The following is a 23958-nucleotide window of genomic DNA, read 5'->3' on the forward strand; positions in this document are numbered from 1 at the left end:
GCTCTTCATGATTAGAAATATTAACTTGGTGTGGAATGCAATAGGATCCTTGAGTTATTCTGTGAAGATGGGTAACAGGAAAGGGTAGTGAGCCATCTTGCTTTAGAAGTTCAGCTAGAACTTTGTTTCATAAAGGGGTTTCTCCAAACCTCCTGGAAGATGTCTCCATGTTTGCTTCACATGCCCAGACTTCCCTCCCTGGGAGTAAGGATCAGCCAGCAACCCAGGTGATTCTGATTTGCTTATTTTCCCCACTTGAGAATCACCAGAGCTAGACATACACCAATGGTTCTTAACCATGCCACACATTAGCAGCTCTTGTGGAACTTCTGAATTTTTAAATAATACTCCTACCCAGATTCTACTCTTCAAAACTCTTACTTAATTGGTTGGCAGTAGTGCCCATCCATCTATATTTTAAGCATCTCATGTCTTCTAATATGTAGCCAGGTTTGAGAAATAGGAGACCAAAAGAAGCCTGAACGTTTTGGCCTGGGTTGGGATAATAGCACACAAGTGGAGAGGTAAGAGGAGCAGTTTGGAGAGATGTTACTAAGAGGGCCCGTGCTCAAGAGGAGAGGAGGAAAGCAGGGCAAGAGGCTGGGAGACCTATTTGGGAGAGTAATGAGGTTCATATAGACTCAGGTGGAAGCACTCTGAAAGCCTGATTAAACAAAGACGTCAGGGCTTCGAAGGAAACTGTGAGGACAGATCTACCGGCTCTGAGCTGAAGTATATTTGGTTTCCTCAGCAAGAAGGAACGGCAAAGGACAGATGACTCAGAAGGAAGTTTTCTGAATTGGCAGGTAAAGAAAAGATAATAATGGGGCAGTTCTAGAAGTGGGAGTGTGTTTTACTGTCAGAAATTCTAAGGCCTTTGTCCATCAGATAACAAGTTCAAAAGTCTCCTGTAAAATGAATAATAGAATCTTGGGACCAAAGGGCCTTGGAGATCATTAGAGCTAGCCTCGCCACTTCACAGGGGAGGCACTGGAATCCCACAGAGGGTCGGGGACTTGCTTAAGATCACCAGGAAGCCGGGGCTCTGACCTCTGTCTGTTCTGGTAGAGTCAGCACAGTGTAACGGTTAATAGCACAGCCTGCTGGGTTTGCCGCCCTCACTACGTGTGTATCTTTGGGGAAGTTACTTGTGCTCTGTGTACCTCAGTTCCCTCATCTATAAAATGAGGATTATGATAGTCTACTTTATCATGGGTTGTTGAGTAGATAATAAGAGTTGATATCCATAAAACATTTAGAACAATGCATAGCATGTAGTTTGTGTTCTATGATAGTAATTATAATGGTTACACTGTACTGTTTTACTCAAGTGATAAAGAGCCACCTTGATAATACCTTGCCTATTTAAGGATACAGATTTGGAGAAAATGCAGATTTATCAAGGTATTCTATTTTTGATAACAACTCCAAAGGGATAGATTTCAGGTGAATTCCAAAGCTGTGTGTTCTCATGTGCGGTTTTGTTAAAGTGCAGATTCCTGGGCCTCATTCCAGGCCATCTGAAACAGAATCTCTTGGAGGCAGGGACAGGAACTCTGTATTTTCCAAATGTGGACCAGGTGATTCTGTTGAATGTTAAAGTGTGACACCTACTGCCCCTTGCTGGGGAAGTGGAATAACCTCCTATGGTCAGGATCCAAGGCCTTCCCTCTCCGTGAGACATAGTTACTATTCTCTTTTTACTGTGACAGATATGGAAATTGAGCCTCAGGAAGGGTGAAAAACTTGCCTAAAGTGACTGACTTTGTAAATAACAGACTAGAGACTCTGAGGCCAGGTCCTTAAGACCCCAGAGTTGCCATCTTCCCATTTATCATGTGATCTTGAGGAAGTAAAGTACCACTAGGCTTCAGTTTTCTTATCTATAAAATGGGGTGATACTGGTATCTACATCAGAGATGTTGTGAAAAATGAATGCACGCCAGGCATGTTGCAGAGTACCTTGCCCATAGAAGCAATCAAATATTAACTGTTATTTCTGCTATAGATGTTGGTGTTGTTACTTTTACTCCAACTTCCCAAATATTTCCTTCAATAAGCATTTGCTTGACACCCCCTTGGTACCAGATACTCTGCTAGATTGTGAAGCCACAAAAGCCAGAGACTGAAATCAATGAGATTCCTCTCTCAAAGAACGAACCACTCAGTAGAAACTGTAAATAAGAGACTATACTGTAAGAAAAGATGTGATCCTGATCAGAAAGAAACTACGAAGTGCTGTAATGATTTAGCAAAAACAAAACTTATCTACCAGGCTCTCTTAGAAAATATGTCATTCTGGGTGGGTGAGTTTTTTAGATAAACCCTTTAAAGAGCATTTTCTTTTTCTTTTTATATTGGACTATAGATATTTTCTGAAAATAAGACTTACTTACTTTGCTGTCCTTCTAAACCAAGAATAGTGTGTGCCAGGAAAACTGTTGATGACTCAAGGGTATGATTGGAAACTTTATTCATTGGGTTGTATCATCACACCAAAGTCCTCAGGGGTTTCTGGGGTGTACCTGTCTCTTTGTTCCTGTTCTTGGTTTTAAATTTTTTCTCTTTTATTGTTACAAAATATCCAATTCCTTCCTTACAGAGGTTATTGTGATCTATCAGAAAGAATAAAACTTCAGAGTTAATCCAACCTGTATTTGTATACTAACCATGCTAGTCTGCATCAACTAAGGCCATTCATTCATTCATCAAATGTTTATAAATGCCCTATTATTGTCAGAAATTTTTATTTATAGGGATACAAAGATATATTCATGTAAGTTTTTGTTCTTGAGAGGCTATGATGTGGAAGTTTCTTAATCATTTATAACTATAATTTCCTCACATCTCTCAAGTAGAGCTAAGGCAATAGCCAACATTGAAATGTCAGGAATTTGGGGGTGTGGTAGGAGAGGGGTACAAAATTCCTATATTAGTATGGTAATGGCTTTTTTCTTAAAAGCAAAAATCTTCTTCAGATTTCTTTCAGTTCATGAAAACAGACACTAATGTAATTCTTCAGTGAGAGCAAAGTGACATAAAAAGAACTTTCAGAAAGCAGGGGATACTCTTTGTTTTATGCCAGTTCCACTTACTAAAGGTTTCATAGGAATGAGGTACTTTCAGAAAACAGGGGAAACCTGTATTTCCAGGTGTAGTTCTAGGTCCTGGGATACAGCAGTGAACAAGGCAGTTTGCTCCCACTGACTTTGCATTCTGATGGAGGACTGACAATAGTCCAATAAATACGTAATACAATTGCAGATAAGTGATCTAAAAAATATATAGAAGTGTGTAGAGAATGAAGCATTTTCTTGGATTCATTTATTTGTCTAAGTTCAATCTAGTACATTCCTCAATCCTAAGAAAATTCCTCTGATTTCCATTTCCCCATAGTCCTTCCAGAACTCTGTGCTCATATGTCTGAGCCATGGATGCTACATGAACTTCCCATCTGGACTTCACATTAGTGCAAAACCGTAACATATCCAAAACCTGATGTCATGGTTATTGCATCTATTCAAATATCTCCTAAATTCTAATTTGGGGGCAGTTTATAGGTAAATGCCTGTGTGTAAGCATGCCTGTGTCTATATTTGCATGCTATAATGTTAAAAATGATTTTTGTTTTTTTCGGTACACGGGCCTCTCACTGTTGTGGCCTCTCCCTTTGCGGAGCACAGGCTCCGGACACGCAGGCTCAGCGGCCATGGCTCACGGGCCCAGCCGCTCCACGGCATGTGAGATCCTCCCGGACCGGGGCACGAACCCCTGTCCCCTGCATCAGCAGGCAGACTCTCAACCACTGCGCCACCAGGGAAGCCCTAAAAATGATATTTTAAGTAAGGTGGACTCAAGTTTCCCTTATCATGATCTTCTACCAGATGCCAGATTTCAGGTTGAATTGATCACAGTATTAAGTGATAAATTTATTATAGGAGAGTGATGTATGACAACAACATTTTTTTAAGTTCATGGATTTAGAGAGACAGCTCAGCTGGTGAAAAATTTTAAATGTACATTTTCTTTCTGTGGAGCATTGCAGTGGGATCCAGGAAGGCTGGGGCTTAGCACTAAAGCCCTATGGACCTCCTGTGGGACTATCAATAAAATCCCTGTGAGTCCTCATTTATAAAGTATACATGCTGAGAAGTAAAGTCCTTTCCTATTGTGTTGTTGTTGTTGTTGTTGTAAGAACCAGGAAATTTAAAATATCGTTCTTGACTTCTACTTCCTCACTTGTTAGTTGGGGCAATACCGTTTCAACATGAGTAAATTACAATAGAATTGACTAAGGACAAAAATACTTAAAGCGTGCCAAATTGAGGAAATGAACTCAAACAAAAAACAACAAAAAATTGTAGCTGTATGAATTCATTTGGGCTGCTATATCAAAATACTACCAACTGGGTGGCTTATCAACAACAGAAATTTATTTCTCACAGTTCTGGAAGCTGGGAAGTCCAAGATCAAGGCACCAGCAGATTCAGTGTCTGATGAGATCTCACTTCCTAGATCATAGATGGCTGTCATGCCTCTGAAAATTAACATGGTGAAAGGGGCAGAAGAAGTCTCTGGAGCCCCTTTTATAAGAATACTAATCCCATTCGTGACGACTCTACCATCATTACCTAATCACCTCTCAATGACCCCACCTCCAAATACAATCACATTGGGGGTTAAGTTTCAACATATGAATTTTGGGATGGACACAGACATTCAGTCTATTGCAGTAGCCCTTCTGAGCTGAGTTTTGTACTGGGTGCTGGCAAATGTAAATAACAAAGCTTGGGGGAATATAGTGGAGTATAAGAGGTTGCCATTTGAAAAGGCTCCTGGCTGAAAACTAACATGCAGTATACAGCTGGATGAATGATTTGCAGAAAGGGTTCAGCCCAAAGGAATAAAGGAGATGAGGGGCAAGGTCTGATTAGGTTTTGTTCGGGGCACAAAGATGAGAGACTATAAATTCTGAGTTAGGGAAACGTAACCTGATGAAAATGCTGTTTGTCTAGACAGATGATCATACATAGGTTAGGAGAGAATTCTGACAAAAGAAATGAAGGCAGGAAGAAGGTTCAGTGGGAATTGGAAGTGTGAGAGAAGGGGGCTAAAAGTCAGAGAAATCTTACCTTTAAGGCAGCAAATGTTTAGGACAAAGAGTGGGGCACAAAATATGAATCTTAGAGGATATGGTACTTAAGAGAGGAAAAACTCACCTCAGAATTAAAACCTGGTGATTGACACTAGATATACAGACTTTGATGAGAGAATTTGGGGCCTGGGGTGCTCAGTAAAGAATTATAAGAAAAAGGAGCTGTGGGCAATCAGGTCCTCAGACAGGTAATGATGAGAAGAGAAAAGTCTTCTGAAGATGAAAGGGTGGTTAATTAACTATGGTAGAAAGGAGAAGAAATGAATGTTGAAAAATACAAAAGACAGTTTCTTAAGAATTAAGTTTATCAGTTCAGTAATATGATATAAAAAGGAATTCCTTGGTTGTGTTACTTTGTTGTTCAAATTGTGACAAATCAAAAATGTTAAGGCATAAGATATGCTCTAAATGCAATTTACCCATTGAATTTTTTTGTTAGTTTTTCTTTTCCTTTTTTTCTTAATTGATCTACAATATTGTGTTTCAGGTGTACTGCAAAATGATTCAGATATATATATAGTATATTCTTTTTCAGGGTCTTTTCGCTTATAGAATAATACAAGATATTGAGTAGAGTTCTCTGTGCTATACAGGAGGTCCTTGTTGGTCATCTGTTTTATATTTAGTAGTGTGTATATGTTAATACCAAGCTCCTAAATTAACCCTCTCCCCACTTTCTCCTTACTCATTTAAATTTTATTTGCCAAAAGTGAGGCTGGGATATAGGTTTTACTTTGGGGTGAATACAGAAGGAAGAGACCAATCCTTTTTCAACATGAAGTTGAAAAGAAAAGATTTCCATTCAACAAAAAAAAGTTTTTAATGGGCCTGATTTAGATTATGTGAGTGACTTCCTGAAGGTGGATTCATCTCAAGTATTTGAATAAGTTTACTCCTCCAGGGCTCTTGGGCACTGCTGGGTAATAATAAAGAGGCAGTTTACTAAAAGACATCTAGGTGCTCTTCTGCATCCTTAAAATTAAGCATGACAATTAATAATGATAATGATAATAATAGCAGAGTAAACTGAAAATATGGGAATGTTTCTGAACTAAAAATATAAAAGAAATTGTGTGATTTAGAATGCTGTTGAGGCCAACCAGAAGACTTGCTCTGGAAAAGATCCAGAGAGGTTGGTAATACAGACTTAAGACATAATTTGATGGGTTCATAGATTGGATGGATGGATGGAAGTAAAGTTGGAAGAAAGAATGAGAAGCCATGTTCAGAGGCTTTCTTAAATTAATTTTTATTGGAGTATAGTTGATTTACAATGTTGTGTTAGTTTCTGCTGTACAGCAAAGTGAATCAGTTATACATAGATATATATCCACTCTTTTTTAGATTCTTTTGCCATATGGGTCATTACAGAGTATTGAGTAGAGTTTCCTGTGCTATACAGTAGGTTCTTATTAGTTATCTATTTTATATATAGTAGTGAGTATATGTCAATCCCAATCTCCCAATTTATCCCTCCTCCCCCTTTCCCCATGTTCAGAGTTTTTAACAATATTTATTTGAAAACTGGGGACATTCCCAGAGTATCTGAGTACTCCAGTCCCGATGGTGGGTAACAGAGACCTCAGATGTCTTTTCTTATACTACATTTGTCAGCTACTCCTGGCAAGATGGAAAATCTGCAGAAAGGCCAGATATTCTGTAATATCACTCATGGATTAGTACTAATTTTCCCACACCATTTCTTGCTTATTTTGAGTGCCAAGGATAATTATTGTGATGAAACAGTATTCGTAGGCTATTTTGTTCTCTTATAGAAAAGAAAAATTCTAACTGTGAAAAAAAACTTCATATTGTGAATGAAAATTAGAAGTCATATATGTAATTTATTTTAAAATGAGCTTTGAAGTTATACAATCCCAAATTAAAATTCCAGCTCTATCACTAGCTGAGTGACCTTGAACAACTTCCTTATGGTCTCTGAGCCTAAAGATGGTCATATGTAAACTGGAAAAGCAGGGCCTATGAAGTGAAATCCTGGCACAACCAATGGTAGTTCTTTTCTGCCAATCACCAAGCAAGTAGAGCACAAGACAAAATGAATGACCTATTCTGTCTTTCCTGTCCTTAGGAAGGTCGTAGTCCAGTGGGAAATTAGGAGTTGGAGCACAAAAGGTAAAAATTAGACAAACATTGAAGGTGTTTTATTTCCAACACTAAACTATGAAAACCTTTCAAAAAAATAATGTCTCATTCATTCCCTACATAATAGATACTCAATATATATATTGTTGAATCATTTGCACATAAACCTTTACTTGAGATACAGTATTAAAGAAGGGCAGCAACAAATTTTTACAGAAAATTTTATTATTTTCTAAAAATCTGAGCAGTTTCACTATATTATTTTTTAATGTATTTCAAGAACAGAGATAATGGTAAAATAATTAGGAAGTGATCAGTTTTGTGTATTTAGTATCTTTGTTTTTCTAAATTATTTAAATTTAATATTTTATAATAAATTATAATAATAATTGTGTTTAACAACTAGCTAGGAAAATTCCAGAAAATTTAGCTGTCTGCTTTCATTAGCCAATACTCCAGCACAACAGTGGATCCTAGGGTAAGTTCTTCAGGTCTAGACCTCAGTTTCCTTATGAAATAAGGGAGCAAGACTAGACAGACTCTAAGATCACAGCCAACATTGACATTCTATGAGGTCCTCAAAGATTTAAACTCATGTGTGACCCCATCTTCCCAACTGTGAGAGCAGTTGGTGAGGTGGCCCCTCCAGGTCTGTTCTCATGGAGATTTCTGGTGCCAGATTCTCTCTCTAGCAGAACTCAACTGACACCCAGTCAAGGGGACTTTGGAGTCAGGAAATCTAGGAACAGCCCGTGCTCTTCTCATCTGCATCACTACTAACTGCTGTTTTATTTCATTAAGTAAATTAGAGGATGTTTGTCTAGAATCAGGTATATTTCCTAGTTTTATAACTTTAAGTTTGGATGATATAAAAGGAACTAAGGAGGCTTTAAATATTCAGAAAAATTAATGGGAACTGCTGCAAGAAGCTGAGTTGGGTAATTCATGATGAGAATTAACATCTGATACATAAATTTATTCTTACTGGACTGTGAATAAAGACTGATGTTGAGTAAAATATAGCAGAATGAACTGATTTCTTTTCAGATTTCAGCTTTTCCATATATTATATAAATACATATAATATATGATGTATTTATTATATATATATTTTTTCATATATATATGAAAAACTGTACTGGATGGTCTTTGAGATCTATTTATTCTAATATCCATCTATAACACTGAGGTTGTTTTGAACTTTGAAATTTTAGAGATTTGGAGACTTTTCAGGAGCACTGAAAGAACCTAAATATTAGACAAACTCCAGTGATGACTTTTAGGTAAGAATAGGAAAAGTGAGAGGGAATACAGACTGTTATCAGATACCCCTTGGTGTTTTCAGGTCATTTCTAACAGAGTAGGATCTTTCTTTCTCTTTCTTTCTTTCTTTCTTTCTTTCTTTCTTTCTTTCTTTCTTTCTTTCCTTCCTTCCTTCCTTCCTTCCTTCCTTCCTTCCTTCCTTCCTTCCTCTCTCTCTCTCTCTCTCTCTCCCCCTCTCCCTCCCTCCCTCCCTCCCTCCTTCCCTCCTTTCCTTCCTCTTTCTTTTCCAGGAAAAACAAGCTGAAAAGAAAAAAAAAAAGACTTAAGGCTTGCTGTCTTTGGGTGTGACTTTTATTTTTAACATCTTTATTGGAGTATAAATGCTTTACAATGGTGTGTTAGTTTCTGCTGTTAACAAAGTGAATCAGCTATACACATACATATATCCCCATATCTCCTCCCTCTTGCGTCTCCCTCCCACCCTCCCTATCCCACCCCTCTAGGTGGTCACAAAGCACCGAGCTGATCTCCCTGTGCTATGTGGCTGGTTTAATAAAAGCACTTGAACAGAGTGATTGGTCTATGAGTGAATTGATACTGAGGTTCACCCAAAGGCAAAATGTTGGAAGATAGGTAGGACTTAACCTCATTCTTTCTGCCCTATGACACCAGCTGATCACTTTCCTTCCTTTCTCTCAAAAATGTCTTACATATTTATTCAGAAATGGAAATCAGTAATGGGTTTGCAAAGAAGAGACCTTGAAGATCCTCAAGCCTACACCACTGATATTTTTTTTTAACAGAACCCTTTCTTCAAATGAAATCTTGCTCAGAGCCCTAATACACCTAAGACAGGCAAAAGACAAACTTCATGGTGTTAAGGAGAGAGGAGATCTACCAGTATGGCCATTTCTTTACATCTGGTGCATACACTGAGGCAACTAGGGTTTCATGAAACACAAGTTGATCACCACCAATCTATCCCACAGCCGCCCCCATCTTTTGTTGTAAAGCCCTCTTGATGCCTGAGGCCCTGGGGGAGGAAGCTGCACAGATTAATGTAGCAAGCCTGAGGCAAAATTGATCTAAGAGAAACTGAGACGTGATGGGGGCATTGTTTTGGTCCAAGGACACAGATACAGGATGAAAGGTTTGAACTGGATTGAAATGAGGGATAATTCTGGTTTCATATAATTACTTCTGTGTGACACTTTTGCAACTTTAGCAGACTTTTCAAATACACTAATTAGCTCAATTCAGTAAGTATTGCCTGGATACAAATTATATAATATTTGATCTAATAGAACCAATGTATTGATTGTATAAATATGAAAATGTATAATACATTTTCTTTAAGTAAACCTTTCAAGTAAGGCTTTCAACCACCCTGTGAAGGATTGAAAAAAGTAAGGTACAAAAACGTTAAATAACTTGGGAATGGCCTCATAAAATGCCAATGATAACCTGAGATTTGAATCCAAGTCTGTCTCACTCCAAAACCCATGTTCCTTTCACTCTAACCTCAAGGAACTATCACACTTCAAGAAATGCAAAGATGGGAGATATAGGCTTAGCCCTGAATTACTTAAAATCCTCTATAGTAATTGTTACACAAACAAAAAGCTAGCATTGACGAGATCCAACAAGAGGCCAAGAAAATTTAAAGAAAAAAGATTATATTTCAAATAAGCAGCCAGGAAATACGTTGTGGGCAGGAGAGCACTGAGGATTGGGTAGGCATTTGAAAGGCAGTGGAGCAGATGATGATCCTTATGTCACATTCAAGGAAACTGAAGCTCACAGAGCTGAGGGGCATTTCCAAGGTGTTGGAGCTGGTTAGTGGTGACATCAGAGATACAGGGAAGGTCTTTTGGAAGTCAAAGAGAAACTAGAGGGAAAATATGAAACAAAGGAATAGCAGAGTAAGCACAAAAAGAAACCAGAACTTCCATGTAGAAATAGTGAAAGAAGTAGAAATACTACGTGACTATGGAGCCAACAGTATTTTTCTCTCTTTTGTTTTAGAGGAAAGTGACAGTGTCTAACTTCCATCTAAGATCCTTCTTTCTTTTTGAATCAGCCCCATACTGTCTTTTACTTAAGATCTAAGTTATGTTAACTGTCAGTCTCTTAGAAACTACACCTATGTTTCTGCCAACTTTAAAAAAAAATTCTCCTTTTTTGTATTGAATGTCACATACTGAACATCACTATTACTGAGAATCTACTTCATGTTGCTGAGTTCACCTTCTAGTTGCCCACCTGGCTGTTAGGCTACCAGTCATAGTGTTAAGGTCTTTGGATATTAGGGACATGCTTATGGTTCCATGTACATGACTATCCATATGACAGTTTGTTTACTTTTTGGAGTTTGAATAATTCATATATTTGTTCACCTCCATTTTTTGTCACTGGTTAGGAATTGTTTTTACTTTTATTCTCCCCACTTCCTTCTCCTATTTTCTTTGAAGAAAAATTTTAATGTAAATCAAACATATTCAAAAGTGCCATCTATGGGAGAAATCTTCTAAACTGTCAGTCAGTATTAGATCTATTAAATTTGATTTCCTTTCTACTCACTGGTTGGGAGTGTATAAACCAAGTCTGGGTTCCAACACCAAAAAAGAAACAAAGAAAATTAATTTACCCTTTCAGTTTAAAGATATTGGATTTTCAGATGCTCTTCTAATTATAGACAGATTTTCTAGTTGTGCCCATCAGGGACATCATAATCTCTGATAGCCCACTCGTTTCCAACTCCACAAGGTTAACTTTCTCATTCCTCATTGCACCTGCTCTGCAAAGGTCGTTGTATTCACTCTCATGGATTTATTTTCACCCTATGATGAAGATTTCTGTTTCTAAACTTCTAGCCCATTTCTCTCCCCAGAATTTAAAGTTTATTCAACTGTCTGCTTCACTTTTTGTATATCCTATTGGTCCTTCAAACTTAACATGCTAAGATGGATCTCATCATTTCTCCTTTCTTTCCAAGATGGATCTTCCAACTGTGTTTACTGATTTAGTTAGTGGAATTATCAATCACTCAGTCCAAGAAAGCTGGAAACTTGAAGTCATCCTTGACTCTACTCTTCCTTCTTCTTCTGTCAGTAACATAAACAATATCTGACAACCATTTCTCTAATAATTAAAATTTTCTCCATCTTTTCCATTCCCACTTCTATCATCCTATTGTCTTACCTGGACTTGTGCAACAACCTCCTAAATAACTTTGCCCATAAACCAATAAGCTATAAATCCTTCCTTTATACAACTTCTGGATTTATCAATGTACGACATATTCTGTTTCAATCTAATGCTTCAAATCCTTTAATACTGTAAGGATGGATACACCAACCTCCGTATGTGATAAAAAAATATATACAAATAAATACACACACACATATACACACACATAGTAAAGTACAGTAAAACTGGGAATTTCTGAAAAAGATCAGTAGATTATATCAATGTTAATATTCTGGTTCTGATATTATATGATAGTTTTGCAAGATGTTACTTCCCATTGGGGAAAACTGGATAACTGAGACATGGATAATCTCTATATGTTTTATTACATTTATTACATGTGAATCTACAATTATTTCAAAATAGAAAGTTCATTTAAAATATCTTACAAAAAATTATTCAATACTCACTAGGAGTATTGAAATATTTAAACTTTTTAAAAAACATATCACATAAGTTTCTACTTCCCTCTCCAGCTTTATCTCCTGGCATTCTCTGCCCCAAATTTTTACACTGTGCTAACAGTGCCATAGACTGATCACTCTGCACCATTAGTCCTTATCTGGCCTGACTGATTTCTTCTCATTATTTAGGGCTCTTTCCTTGATCCACCTGATGAGATGATATATTTCATCATTGTGTTTTTATAATATCATGCACACTTTTAATACATTTATTAGAGATTTGTTTTCCTGCTTTACCTTCTCTACCAGGACCTTCTAGAGGGTGACATAGTCTTATTCACTTTTTATCTCCAGTGCCCATTGTCTTCCAGGCAAATAATAGATGTTCTCTATATATCTGACTTTAGTAAATGAATGTGCATCTCCATATAGCTTAAAAATCTTCAACAATAAATCCAATGCTATTATCTTCTATTATATAACTAGACCAGATCATTCATTTGCAAATTTAAGGTGATTGACTATCCTAGTACACTATTTATTTAACTCTCTATAATACTAACAGTAATGATTAAGAGACTAGCTTATTTCATCCTGGAGTAATATTAGTCTACTGATAATCACAATGAATCACATACTAAGATGAGATATGCAGATAAAATGCATATTTGGAGAAGGCATCACCTGAGAAAGCTGATGTTTTCCTTCACATGTATAGGGAGCAAGGTTAATTTTTTATTTTAAGTAAAGGCAAACTTGAGGACCCTACAACAAAATGAAACAAACAGAAATACCTTTCATTTGCAATCTATTCAGGTGTTCGCTTATCCCTTGGTCTGACGTGGAATTCTATACTCCGGTTAAAAACCACCCCCACACACATTAAGATATGTAACAGGTGATTAAAAGAAAAATCTGGATCTAGAGGTTTGAGTTTATTGTCCCTGGGCCTGATGCTAAGATGGTAGTTATGAGGGGGGTGATTATGCTGAGGGTGAAATTTTTTTTAATCTTGTTTTTTCTTATTATTCACACTTTAACATTAATATTGTTAATAGTGATAACAACACCATTATCTACACAACCCTTTTACAGTTTACAAACTAAGTTTATATACATTATATCTCTTCTGTATCTGAGGGTGAAATTTAAGTTTTCTGAACTCATTTTCATTTTCTGATTTTACTTTTTACCTGCCGGAGGATGAATGGGCAGATAATCAGCTGAGACATTTATGAAATGGATTTAATAATAGGTCAGACTCCCTGTCAGACTTAATGAGGGAATGTTTATTTTCTTTTTGAAATCGGCAGAACATAGATGGATAGTGGAGGTGCAGAGTGTAGCAACATTTTTATTTAAGAATGAAGAGCTTTGATAGAAGACTTGATTGCCTGATTTTATGGCAAAATGGGATCCTTGCCACTGCCTAAAGAAACACCAGTTGTGTAACTTGTAAAATTTGCTGTGTATCCCTGCACGATTTTGAAGATTCACTTGATTTTTTTGATTGACTATGCTTTAATTTTAATATCCAGTATCATAAGTACAGAAACTATAATCCTAGTTTCATTTTTGTCCTTTTAAGGTTCGTAGAAACCCCAGCCCATTTCTCTTGGAAAGAAAGTTATTACAGATCCACTATGTCCCAGAGCTCACAGACAAGCGAATTCCTCAGTCCAGAGGTTTTCCAGCACATCTGGGATTTTCTGGAACAGTAAGTATCAGATAAGCAAAAAACTGTTGAACTATTATAAATAGGTAATTGTAGATGGTCAAAGTATTGCTTACTAGGGCATGTTTCTAGAATCAATAAAAATCAGTTAATGTTGTTGGGAAAAAATTATTCTCTGCAATGGTATCTCTGTGTTCAAAATTGAGTGGAGATTTATTCAATTTCCAGCACCAAAAGATCATTATTGTTTTAAGGTGGTATAATTTTGGAGGATCAGAAGCCTCTCCTACCTAACCCCAAATAACTTCCCCAATGACTCTCTGATACTCAAATTTGTTCTTTGGCTTAAAGACTCTCATTTACTGTTATGTTGCAAATACCCTCTGAGAAAGTAAAACACTAAATTTTGTTGGTCTGTATGCATTGCTAGGAAAAGATCTCCTTCTTAAGATCAGGTTTGGATATGTGAGTAAATTGAGGAAAAGATGGAACAATATCAGAGCATTGGGGACCCAAAAGGTTAGGGTATATCCCTGATACTTTCCTTCTATTCTGTGTTCCACCTAGCAGTTCTTTGATGAGGGCAAGGATCATGACTCCCACTTTACAAATAGGGCTTGGATTTGGAATGCCAGAGATTTCACATCTGGTAATTGGTTGAGCCAGGATTCAATCCTAGGGTTTTTGACTCCAATCAACAAGCCTTGCCAACTTTAAAGCAAATAGAGCTCATTGTTACTGACTGAATGAGTGTGTTTTAGTCCCTCTCCACACTTAACACACTTTTGTTTTCCTTTATGGTAGGCCCATCTGTTCAGTTCAGCCCATTGACTTGAACTTTGTGGATGAACCATCTGAAAATGGTGCAACAAACAAGATCGAGATTAGCATGGACTGTATTCGCATGCAGGACTCAGACCTCAGTGACCCCATGTGGGTGAGTGGCATGGGCTTCCCCTTTAAATCTGTGGGCCATGCTATCCACATCCCTGTTATAACCTGTCTCTTTTCATGGCACATGAAAAGGCAGGTGGTGCTGAATGGGCAAGGCCATTGGAAAGCTAGTCAATGTGGTTAGCAGAAATATAATTAGGATCTGTGGGATCTGGGTCTGCCTCAACTTTTCATGATGCATAAGTTTCCACTGGTATGGGGAAGGGGGTTGGAGATAATTCCTTGCATTCTTTATCTAAATTGCTCCTCCTGTCTATCCCAACTTAGAGCAGATGGTGCCAGCCCAATGCTTTACAGCTGGTGGAGACAGTCAGAACCAAAGCCAAGATCTGAATTGTATACAAAGTACTTTACACTATGGAAAACTGCCTCTCTCATAGAATTATCCTTCTTTAATGACGGAGGATGAGGTAAATTCTCCGCAAACACACAGATTCAAGTAATGGAGTAAGAGGAAAGCAGCTAACTAATACATAAAATAGGCTCTTTCTTTGGCTTTACCGAGTCCCTCATGACCTTAGACCTCAGTTTTTCCTCTATAAAGTGGCAAAATCTTACATGCACACACCTCCCAGGCAGCTAAGGAGTGTATGGGTTAAGGCTAGTAAAACATTTTTCTGAGGCGTTTAGATGAAATTTCTTTTTCTTTTTTGCGGTACGCGGGCCTTTCACTGTTGTGGCCCCTCCCACTGTTGTGGCCCCTCCCGTTGCGGAGCACAGGCTCCGGACGCGCAGGCTCAACCGGCCGTGGCTCACGGGCCCAGCCGCTCTGCAGCATGTGGAATCTTCCCAGACCAGGACACGAACCCGTGTCCCCTACATCGGCAGGCCGACTCTCAACCACTGCGCCACCAGGGAAGCCCTAGATGAAATTTCTTGTATTTGTGCAGTCCATCATGCTAACTGGTGGGTTTTCTTTTCTTTGTTTAAAATAATTCTTTCACCACACAAGCCCTACTGCGTTTTCTATAAAAAACAAATTAAAATTTGTAGAAAAATGGAAACGAAAGGAGCTAGAAAGATGGTGGGGTGTCATAGAGTGTCTGCTGATGTGATTAAAGAGAGCACTTTATAAAGTGCCATGAGTTTCTTTTTTGTGGGGACGGGGTGGTCACCAAATTACTTTATTTGAGAGATGGTACAGATGAAAGATGTCTTGCTATGCCTTGCCTCTCTGGTCTGATGTAAGATTTTCCTGGAATTCTCACTATATACTCTTTAATTTAGATTGTACTTTTTAATACTGGGAGAAGGGGAAGTGGGGGAAGAGGACAGGAAACAACCAAAAATAGAAAATAGAAAATTGTAACTCTTCAAATACACTACTATTTTTTCACCAAACTGATAAGTGAAAAATAGATTTCTTTACTCTTCAGTTGCGGAGCACAGGCTCCGGACACGCAGGTTCAGCAGCCCTGCCTCACGGACCCAGCCGCTCCGCGGCATGTGGGATCTTCCCGGACCGGGGCACGAACCCGTGTTCCCTGCATCAGCAGGCGGACTCTCAACAACTGCGCCACCAGGGAAACCCAGCCCCTTCTCTCTTAATACGGATACTAGTCTCAATTATCCTTGAGCTAGTAGAAGAAAACTGACAGATAAATCCAAAGGGCAGGTAATGCAAGGCCTTGGAATGTGTGATAATTAAATATAAATATTTATAAATATATAAATTCTGATTTGACAGTGACTTAGAAATTAAGATATCCCCAATTCATTTAATAATATCACCTCTTAAGCTAACAGGTTTGCCTAGGCTGGTGCTTCCTATCTTTTTATATTCTCTCCAGGCAGGGATTTTCTGTTTCTCATATAAGCAAACCAAGTTATTTAGTTTAAAATGCAGAATCAAGCCTTTTCATTTACAGTTCTTCTTACTATTATCTTTTCACATACTGGAACATGTGGTTTCTTAATGTTCCATGTTGTTTCTTCTTTGTTTTATTAGACATTTTCTCCTTGAGAACAACTCATTTTTTTTCTGCTGTCTAGCCAATCCCTATCCATCCCTCAACACCAAGCTTGCCTTACCTTCTCTAGAAAAAGATTCCATATCACTGTTCTCTACCAGTCTAAATTAGAGACTATTCTTCTGAAGAAACCTAGGTATATTTTTAATCATATTACTTATGACACAATGTTATAGTTGTTTCTTTCTCTATCTCTAAAGGGGACAGGAACCATATTTTGTCATGCCCAGTATTTGTTACCATGTTTGGCCCATAGTAGGACCTCAGGAATTTTAAAAAATTAATTAATTAATTAATTAATTTTGGCTGCACTGGGTCTTCATTGCAGCTTACGGGCTCTTCGTTATGGCTCAAGGGCTCTAGAACACTCGGGCTCATTATTTGCGGCGCGCGGGCTTAGTGGTGGTATGTGGGATCTTAGTTCCCTGACCAGAGATTGAACCCAGACCCCCTGTATTGGGAGTGCAGTCTTAACCACTGGACCACCAGGGAAGTCCAGGAATTTGAAGTCATAAGAAATGAGACTTGGGAGTTACCTAAAAAGTCAAAATGATCTCTTTAAAACAGTCCTATTCAAAAGAATTTTTTTTTTCAACAGTGGAAATGTCCTATTATTCCTATTGTTCAACACAGTAGCCACTAGCCACATGGCTCCTTTGGACATCTGAAATGTGGCTAGTGCAAATGAGGGACTTAACTGTAACTTTAGTTAAATTTAAATTGTTTCATGTGACTAGTTGGTAGTGTATTGGGTAGCACAGCTCTAGAATATCACCAATCAGGGGACCATTCTCTGCTTCAACATTCACAGCAGCAAAACTTCCTGTCCTGTCCTCCTCGTGTATTCCTTCCCTTTTGATTATAGTGGGTCAGTATAAAAAGTGTTATGCTTTTTCTTTACCTCCATTGTTTCTCCAATTCTGCTTGAAAGTACCCTGATTTGCCATTTGAGTTCTAAAACTTCAGTCATTTAAAGTTCATTTTGGTGCTTTTACAAAATAGCTAAAGGAATCTTTGGAGAAAACTTAGTGGAGTATCTGAGAAAGTGTCAGCTAAGTTATACAATGATCTTAGAAGAGGGTAAGAATGAAGGAGAAAAAGCCAAGAAAATTCATAGATATAATTGCTCTTGTGATAAGTATCTTGTTTAGCTAAGAATGCCCTGCCTTGTGGTTTTTTAAGTTATTTTTATTTAAGAAATATTTAAGACGATTACTCATAGGTATTCAAAATTTTTTCCTGAGCATCAGCTATGAATTTTTACACTTGATGTTGATTCTTTTGGAATTGATTTTTACTTATGCTCATAAGAGCAGTGGCCTGATTGAAACTGAGAGTATTCAATTTGAAATTGATCTAAATTTTCCTCTTAGATGTCTGAAATACAAATTTTCGAAGCTACGGCTTTCTTAGGCTTCAATATCGGATGATGATTAACACGTCTGATATTTTATTTAATCTTTCCTGGAACTTTGTGAGGTAGCAATTATTATCCTTGTTTTATAAATTAATAAATTAAAAAACGGGGTTAAAAAACTTTTCTAGGATGACATGTGTAGTCAGCAGCAGTGTCAGTATTTTGCCCACCTTACTGGGCACAATCTTTTCTGAATCTTTCTCTAAGGTATTGTATTTGAGAGGAATTTGACCTCTATTTCTTCTTGAGTACCTCTTTTTCTATGAAACTGAGGTTAATCTGTGTGGGTAAACCTTCACTCCTCCGTCATGAGATAGCCATACCTTAGAGAGTCACCACACCTTTCCCTCCTCTGGAGAGGCATAGGACACCACTGCTAACTAGGAATGATGGAACAGAGTTCTACCATCACTTACTAGCAACTTGGAACTTGAAATTGTATGTCAGATTGAGGGTAACAAGAAATCAGGAAATAAGAACAGGATAGAAATATTTTCAAGGAGCAAGGGATTGAAGTGATTCAGGAAAAGCTGGAAAACAAAGTGAAATGGGGTTTTGCCAGTAGGGGAAACAAAATACGTCACTTGGGAACAACTGCATTGAGAGAAGTGTACAAGTGGAGTGAGACTGAACTTAAAAAATAAACCAGCCTGTCTGTGGCTGGTCTGTTTTCATCGCTATCGAACTGAAACCCTACTGTTAAAGTATAGTTCTTTACGAATCCTGGGTCCTCCCTTGTCTTAGGACCATTCCAACATCCTCATAGATGTCCATGTGAGGAGGCCACATGGATGAGACTAGATAACAATGATAGTCCTCAGCAACAGGAATGGCAAAATAGTGGACTAGCTCAGGGTGTAATAACTGGTGTTCTGGTTTGGAAAATAAGAAGTAGGAACCTCTGAGATTCCTAGTCCTTCTAAACTGAGATCTGCTGCAAACTGGTATGAGGCTCTTTTCTTCCATTACTTGGTAGCATATTTTCATTTTTCTGTGTCTAGGTTAATAGCTAAATAGTTCCAAATCTCTGCACATAAATTACCTTCCTCTTGCATATAATAAAAAAAATTTTGGGATCCCTGCCAAGCATTCTTTCACCATGCAAGAAATATGAATCTGTGGACTTGAAATGACTTGTCAGATTATTAAGGACAAAAATCTTAAAATTGAGAATGTCATCCCATTTTTACTGATTTTTGAAACAACCTTCACCTTAAGAACTAGTCATGAAGTGGAGTCCTAATGTTTTGCTCTGATTATGAACAAAGGGAATATGAATTGCAAAGAATGTGTGTGCCTCCATCATTAGGATGATTTTAGTGTCACTGAAGAATAAACTACATTGGATTAGCAAATGAAGGTGAACAAGATTTCCCAAAAAATTTTATAATTTAGGCTATGTTTCCAAGATCCTTACTGTTTCTTGATTCTGTTGTCTAATGTATTACTCTATATCTCAGCTTTGCCTTATTTATAAGCTGTCTAAACCTGTCATGTCCCTAAAAGGAGGATGATGATATTAACACTTAAATGTTTTCCTGGAATGATGGATGGAAACTATATAACACTTACTTTTGTATTTCTTTATTCTTTATACTTTGAAGGAAGTCCTATTTAGTTGAATTGGGTTTTTCCCTAGGGATTTTAGTGGTAGTTATCTAAAACCATCCATTTTTGTAAATTATCATTGTAGCATTCAGTTATAAATAAAGGGTCTTCAGCTGTACATACCAAAAAACAGCATTTTTGGAAAGATTTAGGTCACAGCATCTAGCATAATACCCTGTATCTTCTATGACCCAAGATTATATAGATTTCAAGTAGACCATATAGATGAAATCTAGCCACAGGCATTTCTTTAGAATTTACTTTCCTGTATGCTATATTCTTTGTGATACAGATGAACAAATCATAGTCTCTAGCCTTGAGAAGACCATAATATAGCAGAAAGTCAAGTGTGTATAAAATTACTTGTGAAAAGTACTCAAATGTATGTATTATTTTAAGGCACATAAAAAAGAAATGGTTTATTGTGCCTGAGTAAAACTGGCGATATGTTACAGAGAAGGTGCTTTTCATTTACGCTTTGAAATATGTGTCAAATTGACCAAAAAGAGGAAAGCAAAGAGTAGGTGAAGTTTAGGTAACCATTATGAAAGTAATTTATTTAAAAAAACTATAACGTGAAGCTCACAAGTTTTAAAAGATAAGACTGAAAATTTGGGGTAAGGGGAAATTTATATAGAAAAGAAAGACAGAATATAAATTTTAAAAGTTATAACACATGACAAAGGTTTAATTGCCCAAGTAAACTAAACATTTAAAAACTGGGAACTCCCTGGCAATCCAGTGGTTAGGATTCCATGTTTCCACTGCAGGGGGTGTGGGTTCAATCCCTTGTCAGGGAACTAAGATCCTGCAAGCTTCTCAGCCCAACCAAAAACTAAATAAATAAAATAAAATAATAAGAGAAAGATGAATCTCCCCCTTTGGCAAAGAGTATAAGTAATTCACAGATGTTTAACATATATAAAATGTTCAACTTCTCTAATAATAAAAAATTGTGAATTGAAACAATAAGATTATTTATCATCTATTTGATCAACAAAGATTTAAATTATTGATAATATCCAGTACTGGTGAGAGTGTTGGGAAACAGTCAATCTTTTTACTTCTGGTAGGAGTATAAATTGGTATATTTGGCGGGCAGTTTGCCCTTTCTCATTTATTTAATGTTAAATGTACTTACCCTTTGGTCTATAAGTTCCCTTCTTAGAAATTTTTTCCACAAAACAAAAATATATATATAAGTATACGTACGAACATACACACACACACACACACACACACACACACACACACAAACATATACAGAAATGAAGTCTTCATTGCAGCATTGTTTATAATATCCAAAATGATATGACCAGATAGAATTCTATAGACTTTAAAGTTTTGGGGGACTTCTCTGTTGGCCCAGTGGTTAAGACTCTGCACTTCCACTGCTGGGTTCGATCCCTGGCCAGAGAACTAATATCCCACGTACTGTGCAGCATGGTCAAAAAAAGTTTCTGGACTGTGATAGAGAGGAAACTACAGTTTAAAGCAAATGAAGGTTAAGCCCACCACTGAGAGATGGTATTAGTAATTATGATGTGTAGTCTTTTTCATCTCAGCAATCCTATTGTTCATGAACTTCAGTGTGATTTCTGTATTTGTGCTTTATGTGAGGCATCCTTTATATTCTGATAAAGATTATGTAGAATTGATATTATTTCTTGTTAAATGTTTGGTAGACTTGGCTAGTGAAACCATCTGGGCCTGAATATTTCTTTCTGGGGAGTTCTTTAGTTATAAATTTAGTGTCTTTAATACTTACAGGACTATTGAGATGATCTATTCAATCTTCGGTAAGTTTCCATAAATTGAGGGTTTTGGGGAACTGGTTAAATTTATCAAAGTTTTTGAATTTATTTATGTCGAATTGTTTGGTGTAGTCCCTTATTACCCTTTTAATGTCTGTGGGATCTGTAATATCCTCCTGTTTCATATCTAATATTGGTAACTTGTGTCCTCTGTTTCTCTGTCGGTTTTGCTAGAGATTTATCAGTTGCATCGATCTTTCAAAGAACCAGTTCAGCTTTTGAATTTTACAGTTATTTTGTATTGTCTTTCTGTTTTTATCTTCATTATTTCTGGTCTTATTTTATTTCCTTTCTTCTGCTTCTTTGGGCTTATTTTGCTCTTATTTTTAAAGTTGTTTCAATTGAGTGTTTATATTACTGAGTTGAGATCTTTCTTCTCTTCTAATGTTAGTATTTACATTTATAAAATTTCCATTAAACACTGCTTTAGCTGCATCCCATAAATTTTGATATGTTACATTTTCACTTTTTTTCACTTTAAAATATTTTCTAATTTCCCTTAAGATTTTTTCTTTGACCTATGTGTATTTACAAGCGTGTTGCTTAGTATCCAAGTGCTTAGATATTTTGTTATCTCTCCATTACTGACTTCTACTTTAATTTCATTATGATTAGAAAACATAATTTCAAATTTCTAAAATTTGTTATGCTTTGTTTCATGAGTCAAAATATTGTTTATTTTGGTGAATGTTCCATGGGCACTTGAAAAGACTGTATATTCTGTTTCTGCTGGGTGCAATGTTCTATAAATGTCGATTATATCCAGTTGGTTTATGATGTTATGCAGTTCTTCTATATTCTTGCTTATTTTCTGTCTACTAATTCTATTGATTACTAGCACTCAATTACTTCTCTCTTTTGAGAGAAGAGTGTTGAAGTCTTCAATTCTACTTATGGATTTGTCTCTCCTTTCAAATCTGTCAGCTATTGTTTCATGTTTTAGAAAGTTTTGTTTTTAGGTGTATCATATTTAAGTTCTTCTTTCTATCATTGTATAATATTTGTCTTTATTCTTGGTGTACCTTCCTCTTAAGTCTACTTTGTGTTTATTTATGTTAATATAGCCATTTTAACTTTCTTTTGATTAATGTTTGCATGGTAAATTTTTTTCTCTATCCTTTTACTTTTAACCTGTATTTATCATTATATTTGAACTGAGTTTCTTCTAAACAGTAAATAGTTGTATCATTTTTATCCATTCTGACAATTTCTTTCAATTGGTTTATTTACATCATTTACATTTAATGTAATTATTGATATGGATTTTTTTGACCTAACACTTATTTTTTAACTTATTTTGTCCTTTGTTCTTCTGTTTCCCTTTTTTTTGCTGCCATTTAGATTATTTGACCTATTTTTAGTATTTGATTTTAATTCTATTTTGGTTCTGGCTATATCTCTTTTAATAGTTTTTAGTGATTGCTCTAGAGACTGAAATATTCATAATTTTTCACAGTCTATTGAGAATGAATATTTTACCACTTCAAACGGAATGCAGAAAACTTACCACAATATTGATATTATAACCCTTCCCATGATGTTGTAGTTGTCATATACATTACATCTATGTACATTGAATGCTACCTCAGACAGTGGTAAAAATTTTTACTTTCAACTGTCAAAAGCATTTTAAAGAACTCAAGAGAATAGTCTGTTTTATTGAACATGATATTTATCATTGATATTGTTCTTCCTTTGTAACAGTTACAGCTCTGACTGGATATTATCAGAAAAAAATAGGGAATTCCATGTACCCTTTTGTTCATCAGAATGAATTTTTTTCAAAGAAAAAGAGATGCTTGCATTTTCTAATCAGGACCATAAACCATGTCAAAGCTTTAATTTGCTGAATTTTTATTGATCAAAAGGTTATAAGCATTCCCTTCATGCCTCCCTCATTCTTTCCTCTCTCCCTGTCTCTACACACACACATGTGCATGCACACACATGCACATACACACACGCACACACGTGCACATACGCACACACATTGACTCACATATAACTCAATTTGAACATCTATAGATATTTTCTAACATTATAGAATTATGTATATATATGTATATATATATGGCACATACTCTGTGAAAAAAAGTGTTTTTAAGTAAGTCACTCCAGTCAAGTTGCAAGGGACTGGGTAACAGCAGTGCTACCTGAGTCACACAAACATTCTAAATCTTCCTTCCTGCATGTCTTCTCTGGCTCTAAAGGTGGAAAGTCTATGTCATACAAGTAGCAATAATTTTCTATGTGTCTTGGTCTCTTAGGCACCAGAAACGCACGATGTTACCCAACTCTAAGTCTGACACTAATATCAAGAACTCACATCAAGCTCTCCATTTTCCT

General features: G+C 36.6%; 1 protein-coding gene across 19 annotated transcripts in view; it reads left to right on the top strand.

The window, feature by feature from the left end:
- The window catches only part of TP63 (tumor protein p63), a 227897-nt gene that overhangs the window by 75932 nt on the left and 128007 nt on the right, over positions 1-23958 (top strand). For 15 of the 19 annotated variants that reach the window (XM_067034215.1, XM_067034216.1, XM_067034226.1 and 12 more), the window contains 2 exons: positions 13763-13891; positions 14654-14786. The exons of 2 other annotated variants lie outside the window; for them this stretch is intronic. In XM_067034215.1, the coding sequence (XP_066890316.1) occupies positions 13763-13891; positions 14654-14786 (262 nt within the window). The remainder of the gene's footprint in view (positions 1-13762; positions 13892-14653; positions 14787-23958) is intronic. 2 more of the 19 variants (XM_067034221.1, XM_067034230.1) reach the window with 1 other exon arrangement.

This window comes from Kogia breviceps, chromosome 5 (assembly GCF_026419965.1).
Source record: "Kogia breviceps isolate mKogBre1 chromosome 5, mKogBre1 haplotype 1, whole genome shotgun sequence".
Taxonomy (NCBI): domain Eukaryota; kingdom Metazoa; phylum Chordata; class Mammalia; order Artiodactyla; family Physeteridae; genus Kogia; species Kogia breviceps.